Source organism: Silene latifolia, chromosome 1 (assembly GCF_048544455.1).
Source record: "Silene latifolia isolate original U9 population chromosome 1, ASM4854445v1, whole genome shotgun sequence".
Lineage (NCBI taxonomy): Eukaryota > Viridiplantae > Streptophyta > Magnoliopsida > Caryophyllales > Caryophyllaceae > Silene > Silene latifolia.
In genome coordinates this window covers 167,747,866-167,755,880 of record NC_133526.1, presented here as the reverse complement: position 1 = coordinate 167,755,880, position 8,015 = coordinate 167,747,866, and the positions used below count along the sequence as shown (strand labels likewise).

Below are 8,015 nucleotides of genomic sequence, written 5' to 3'. Positions count from 1 at the left end.
AATGTTGAAAGGCAGCGCAAGACTCATAGGGACTAGGATAATTGTCTGAAACATGTCCCTCAGCTCCACATCTTTTACAGATGAAAGGACCTTCTGAAACAGCATTCACATGATAGATCCCTCCTTTTGAAGCTCCTCCCAACTCGTACTTATCAAACCTCGCCGTGAGAGCTTCTAATATAGCTACAGAAGGGGATTCAGCACTTCTCCTTTGATTTCCCCTGGAATTTCCATACTCAGCTTTATGGGTGACCAAATCATCAATAATTTTCCACCCCTTAGTTTCTCCCACATTCTCCTGGAATCTACCACTAGCTGCCACATCCAGGATAGCCCTCTGATCGTCATAGAGCCTATTATAAAATTGATTGCATAAGCTCCATTTTTCGAACCCATGGTGCGGAATAGTTTGCACCAGCTTCTTGAAACGGACCCACGCCTCATGAAAATTCTCATCAGGACCCTGTTTAAAGCTCGTGATCTGAGCTCTAATGGCATTCGTCTTCGAGGCAGAGAAATACTTCTTGTAGAATGCTAGGGCCAAAGAATTCCAGTCAGTGATCTTATTAGCAGCTCGATCCAGGTCTCTGTACCACTCCCTTGCAGCATCACGAAGAGAGAATATAAACATAGTTTCCTTCACCTGGTCCTGGGTCACACCGGTTGGTGGGGGTATGGAACAGCAATAATCAATGAATGTCTCCATGTGCTTGGCTGCATCTTCATTTGCAGCTCCCCCGAATTGGTTTCTCTCAACCAAGTTAATATAAGAAGGCTTCGGCTCGAATTTTCTGTCCTCCCCGGGTAATGCGAATCCCTTATAAAGATTCGCAGCTGTCGGCTCAGAGTGACTGGCTATACTCGCTTCTTCAGCCATGACAGGAAAATCTGCAGATGTGACGGTCTCGACTAAAGAAGTGGAAACAGGAGATGAAGGTGGATCCTCCTCGAACAGCCCGTTCTCGTAAAAACTAGAATGAGAACCAGGCTCTTCCTCTGACTGTTGTTCTTGAAACAATCTCCTCTTCACGCGCAAAGTTCTCTCAATCTCAGGATCGAATGGTAGTAATTCACCGCCTTGTGACCTGCGCATAAGAAGAAACTACAAGAAGAATATGAGAAAAGTTTAAGGAACAGATGTCCCTTAAACTAAGAGAAAGACTAAAATAAAAACAACTAAAAATTTTAAACAATTGCCTCCCCGGCAACGGCGCCAAAATTTGATGCCCGTCGTTGTGTGCACCAAAGATAAAATTTATAGTCCAAACTACTACTATATCTAGTGGCACTCAGGGTCGAACCACAGGGAGGCGATGCAATCAATAGCTGTCCGATTTTAGTCTTTAAGGTAACAAGTGTGGGGTTTGATTTGATTTGGTCTACAGCTAAAGGCAATAAAAGACAGTAAACTAATTAAACGGATGAAATCAAGAATTAAAAGGGTGCTAAGATGGTCGGTTCACTATAGTTTCGGCGGCAGTATACTAGGTAGGTCTAAAACAAACACGTGAGACGAAAAAATAAGAAGTCCTCTCGGTCCATTCTTAACAGGTAGCATCTTTCGATCTCGCTACAGGTCCCTAATATCACTAATACTGACTTTCGTCCTGGAAAGTGACTAAAAAGGCTAAATTAACTCATCTTTCGATCTCATTAATCTAGTCGTCTTAATTAGGTAGGCTATTTCCCTTCCCTATCTTTCGATCTTTATTGGGTCGGTCAATTCCAAAACATTCAACTAGTCGCGTGCACTCGATTCGTCAAACATGGCAATTAAATTAATTAAAACGAAACTAATACTCACGTGGCCAGTCGATCAACCAGGGTGTGCGGTCGATCGACCGTGGCGCGATTAGGTTATACTATTCTAATGCCGCCTACCCCTACATATTCCCTACATCCTAGCACAAGGGGTTTAGCTACTCATACTGGAAATAATAACAACAATAAACTTAACAATTAAAACATTCGAATTCATGATTAAATTAATTAAACGAACAATTAACATAAAACAATAAATTGGTTTCGGGAGATCTAACCTAGCAATTCTATACTATGAATGAAAGCAAACAAACTGAATATAGAACAGAGGAATACCATGTAGAACAGGAAGGAATGATTAAAACCGAATGCAAAGAGTAAACTTTATTGACGGAAATTAATCTAACTAATGAATGTTTAGAACTTGATGATAAAACTGAAGTAAGGCTTGACAAAAAACTAGATGAATATTCTGAAAACTAAAGCTACGTTATATAGGAATACAACGTAGTTCTTATTCCAAAACCTAATGTACTATGGGATTCTAATTTCTCGATCTTTTAATTCACGCTGATTAGCGGTGTGGTCGATCGACCACTGTGCTCGATCGATCTACTGAACTATGCTGAACAGTAGCTTCTGTTTGTCGTGCGTCGGTCGATCGACCACACAGGCCAGTCGATCGACTGCTTTAGCTGATAGTCCGCTTCTAATTCTTCATAAAATTGTCTTTCAGGCCTCGAAATGCGCACCAAGCTCGTTCCTTGAGTAAATACTTCACGTCAAATGCAATGCAGGGTACTCGGGGACGGATTTATCTTGATTTCCGCTGGATTCTTCACATTTCTGCAATAATGTACAAAAACACGAAAGTAGACGGAAATAGGAAGAATAGTAGCATACTCTACATAAATGAGCTCTGAAATGAGTGTAAAATGAGGTGTAAAACATCATATTTAAGACAGGCATCAGCTGCTGCTCCTATACCACCAGTTAAGGATGGACGCTTTGTACCTGATCCTCTTCCTGAAGCCTCATGGAAGGATCGTATTATGGCGCGCTCGCAAGTAGGAATGGAACTACATGTAATGGATAATCCTAGGAAGGAAGATAATGAAGTCATAATTGAGGAATCAGACATTCAAGGTGAAATTGATTACTGGCAACATACTCTGGTTGGTCAATTTCTGGGTTCTAAGCCTACCTTGGTTCAGGTAAAAGACTTTGTGAAGAAACATTGGAGTCATGTTAATTTGCCTGATGTATTGTACTTTAAAAAAGGATGGTTTTACTTTTGATTTGATAGGGATGATGATTTACAAACTATCCTTCGTGGTGGTTGTTGGAAATTAAACTCTAGTATGTTAGTTTTGAAGAAATGGCACCCTACGTTTGGTTTAGAACTAGATGCTCTTTCTGTCGTCCCTGTATGGGTCCTATTATTGGATTTGGATCCTGTGTTCTGGTCATCTACTGCCCTTAGTAAGATTGCTAGTAAATTAGGGAAACCCCTATACGCTGATCCTGTGACCACGCACAAAGGACGTCTGGGTTTTGCTAGGGTGCTAATTGAATTGGATGTTTCTAAGCCTGTTCCTGATCATTTGTTACTACATTCCCCATTTGGAGGCACCTTACTTCAGAAAATTGAAGTGGAATTGATGCCTTATTTTTGTTCCCACTGCAAGAAACTTGGTCATGAGCACAAACAATGCAGGTTACTCCACAAGAAGAAGGATAAAACTGTAGTTAGTGCACCAAAAACTTATGCTGCAGTCCTCAAATCCTCGGATCAACAGGTTGTAGCAGAAACCGCTCCAGTGAGTGTTACTGAGCAGCCTGAGTATGGTGGAACTGAGACTTCTAAAGGGTCTCACGACCAGCACCTAGCTCAGGTTATGACTCAGGCTCCTTTGGTGGTCAGTCCACGGGCGTTACATTCACCTCAGCATAATGGGATGGTGAATCCAGTAGGATCTCCTGCCCAGCACCCTACTCAAGACATGAATGGCTCTAGTAGGACTGACCTTAGACCAGTGGTGGGAGATAAGTTTGGTGGACCTCTGATCCATGACTCTTCCCTCCTCTTACACCAAGGTGCTAGTGGCAATGATATTATTGATAAGATCACCCCTAACCCTGAAATGCAAGATATTCCAGTTCGACTTACTATTGCACCAAGGGTTCACAGTTTAGACATACAAGATCTTAAAGGTAATGATGACCCTCCTCCTTTACCTTTTCCATGAAGATTGGGTCTTGGAATATCAGGGGTTTGAATGATAGTCTCAAGCAGTGTGAAGTTATGGATTTGTTCTTTAAGAATAAATTGGATACTATTGGGATTATGGAAACCAGAGTTAAGGCCCATAATTTAAGGAAAATTATGAAGTATTTTAACAAATTTTCCCTTATTCATAATTACAATTCTCATTATAATGGGAGACTTTGGGTCCTATGGCGACCTAATCTCTTTCAGTTATTACAAATTAGTGAAGGCTCTCAGTGGATAACTCTTAAAGTCATTTCTCACAACCTGATTTTTTTCATTACCTATGTGTATGGAGCTAATGATGGCAGCTCTAGGCATCACTTATGTCAGCATATACGGTCTTTTAATCCTGGCCCTTATCCATGGATTCTTACTGGTGATTATAACTGTGTTCGAAATGTGGAAGAAAGGATCAGTGACTGTCCTCCTTCTCTTCCTGAGATTGATGAGTTTAATGATTGTATTTCGGATGCTGGCCTGGAAGACTTACACACTATTGGTTGCGCTTTCACCTGGTCTAACAAACATCATGCGGGATTTAGGAAATGGATGAAACTTGATAGAGTTCTTGTTAATACTACTTGGTTATCTGGTTTTCCTTCCTCTTTTGTTGAAGCTTTACCTCCGGTGTTTCGACCATTCTCCTTTAGTGATTACTATGGATCCTAATCTCTTTTCTAAACCAAAACCTTTTCAGTTCTTGAACTTCGGGGTGAGGATCCTAAATTTAAGGATATTATCACACGGGTATGGGGTGATAAGGTACACAGTACCAAAATGTTTCAATGATTACCCATCTTAAAATGTTGAAACAACATTTTAAATGCCTTAATGCAACATCTTACTCCCATTTGGCTACTAGAGTTGCTGATGCTAGGAGCAAACTGAAACTTTGCCAGGAATCTCTTCAGCTTGATCCTACTAATGAGCACTTGCAGATGGAAGAAACTGATTTAACTCAACATTATTGTACCCTCAAAAAAGCTGAACTCAGTATGTTAAGCCAGAGGGCTAAGGAGCATGATATTAAGGATATGGATGGGTGCACTTCCTATTTTTTCTCTAAAGTGGCTATCAGAAGAAGTACCAACAATATTGCAAAAATCCAAGATATGTCTGGAACCTGGTGCACTGATGCTGATTCTATTGAAGATGCATTTCTTGGTTATTACAAACATTTATTAGGCTCTCCAGGCACGGTTGTTGATCCTGATTTGGGTGTTTTACAAGTTGGTCCTTGCCTTGATTTAACACACCAGCATGCTCTTACCCTTCCCATTAGTCCAACTGAGATAAAAGATGCCCTGTTCTATATTGCCTCAAATAAAAGCCCTGGCCCTGACGGCTTCTTATCTGGTTTTTTCAAGAGTGCTTGGGACAACATTCAGAAAGATTTCACTGATGCTGTGTTGGATTTTTTTCGCACAGGAAAGCTTTTGAAGAGTATTAACTCTACTCTCATAACCTTAATTCCTAAGAAAGCTCACCCAACTTCAGTTCTTGATTACAGACCTATATCTTGTTGCTCTACTATCTATAAAACCATTAGTAAAATTCTTGCTAATAGAATTAGACCTGTCCTTCCTATCTTAGTTGGCCCGGAACAAGCTGCCTTCGTGAAGGGGAGATATATCTTTGATAATACTCTGCTTACTCAAGAGCTTGTTAGGGGCTATTCTAGGAGTCACATCTCTCCCAGATGTATGATTAAAATAGATAGATAGAAGGCCTTCGACTCTGTGAACTGGGGATTCTTACAGAAAATGCTGGAGGCTCTGGGTTTTCCTGCTCAGTTCATTCATTGGATTACAGTTTGTGTTACTAATGCTCACAACTCCCTCAAAATCAATGGTAGTTCTGTTGGATATTTCCCTGGTAAGAAAGGTCTACGACAAGGCGACCCAATGTCACCATTGCGTTTTGTTTTAAGTATGGAAATCCTGTCCAGAATTTTACGCGGCCTGCAGTTTAACATGCATCCTAAATGTGCTAGAAGCAAGCTATCCCATCTCGTTTTTGCTGACGACTTACTCATTTTCTCCAGAGGTGATTTGAAGTCTGTTAGGGCAACATTCAGGGCATTGACTTGTTCACATCTTGGTCTGGATTGAAAGCTAATGCTATGAAATCTAGCATCTATTTTGGTGGTGTGAACTCAACAGACAGAAATGCTATTCTCCAGGACACTAAATTCACCCAGGGGCAGTTCCCATTTCGATACCTGGGTACTCCTCTCCACTCTTCCAATTTCGATACCTGGGTACTCCTCTCTACTCTTCCAGGTTAACTTGGGCTATGTACCACTCTCTCCTTCAAAAAATCCAGGGAAAAATCTCTCACTGGGCAAGTCAAACTCTATCTTATGCTGGCAAATTACAATTGATTAACTCAACTATTTTTGGCCTTGAGAGTTTCTGGTGCTCCTGTTTATTCCTACCAGCTGGCATAATTAAATATATTGAACAACTTTGCACACAATTCTTGTGGGGATATAAGCAAGGGGACAAGCGTATGGTATTTTTTGCTTGGGACAAGATGTGTAGATCCTCCAGAGCAGGGGGCTTTGACATTCGAGAAATTTTGAGTTGGAACAAATGTTTAATGCTTAAACATTTCTGGAAATTACTATCTGGTCAGAGCTCTATTTGGACTGTATGGGCAACTGCCTATCTTGTCAAGGGCGCTGATATTTGGACCATTGCTCCTTTGGCTTCCTCTTCTCCTCTCTGGAAAAAAATCCTGTTGACCAGAGATCATTTTATTCAGCAGGTAGGAGGGGTTAGCCAGGCTCAGCGATTCTTCTATGCTTCCACTACACATCACAAACTCCATATGAAGAAGTGTTACCAGCATTTTAGGAAGCAGCAATTTACTTTGTACTGGACTAAAGCTCTTCAGGACAGTGTTGTTATGCCGAGGCATCGCTTTATCACTGTGTTGGCTATGCAACATGGTCTATCTACCATTTACAACATCTGTAAGCGAGGCTATTGCATCCCTAATAGATGTGCTCTCTGTTTGAAGGCTTGCGAATCCCAGCTGCACCTTTTCTTTCAATGCGAGTTTTCTGGGCAGGTTCTTCAAGCTATCCTAACTTGGCAAGGTATCACTCGTGCTCCACTCAGTCTTAATCATGAACTTAGAAGATTGTCTAAGCTCACTAGCAGAGGATGGAGGAAGAAATGGGCCTGTTGCGCTTTGGCAGCTGTGGTTTACAGTTTATGGCAGGAGCGTAATGCCCGAATATTTACTGATACACACGCTACTTTAAAGCAACTTATTCATAAAATTAAAACTCTCGTTAGAATCCGTCTTTTATCTAATTTTAATAGTGTAAATAGTGAGGAGATTATCCTCGCCTTAGAGTTGTAGTTTTCCTTATTTTGTTTCACTTATTGGTGCTTCCTTTGTAAGTTTGGTTCCTTTCTTTAATGAAAGAATCGCTAATTCTTGCAAAAAAAATATCAACCACAATACAAATCCATCCTTTATGCTACATCAACGCTCTACTTCCAATTATACTACAAAATGCACAACCATCAAACTCTCTTTTATAGCATCCTACTCCTCTTAAGATAAACGTTACGTCATCGTAACTCACTAATACTAAATCCGTAGCTATATCTTCTCATTATCCTCATCATCACCGCATGTCAAGGATAGCCGCCTATAATCTAAACACTCACCATTCCTATATCTAAGACTCTTTAACTTAACAGTTCTCCTACCTCAATTCACCCGGCACACCACCTAACCTATACCAAAGAATCTTTAGCTTAACCAAAACTTCAACTGTTCCCTATTACCGCCAAAACGACATAGTCCTCTATACATGCACCTATCTCCATACCAAGACCTCACGATCCACAATTATTACACACACTCACACTAGATCTTCAAGTTCTGCCTTTTATTACCACAAACTCATCCACAACTTACCATGATACTAATGTCCAACACCCTATACTCACTGTCTCAACAA

General features: G+C 40.7%; 1 protein-coding gene and 1 non-coding gene across 2 annotated transcripts; both read left to right on the top strand.

Annotated features, from left to right (window-relative positions):
* The first annotated feature begins 389 nt into the window (after positions 1-389).
* LOC141622355 (small nucleolar RNA R71) lies at positions 390-496 on the top strand. The gene has a single exon (XR_012532945.1). It is a non-coding gene; the product is annotated as a small nucleolar RNA R71 (small nucleolar RNA).
* Positions 497-3,122: 2,626 nt separating this feature from the next.
* LOC141586916 (uncharacterized) lies at positions 3,123-4,010 on the top strand. The gene has a single exon (XM_074408328.1). It carries the CDS (start codon positions 3,123-3,125, stop codon positions 4,008-4,010), a length of 888 nt encoding a protein of 295 aa, XP_074264429.1.
* The last annotated feature ends 4,005 nt before the right edge of the window (positions 4,011-8,015 follow it).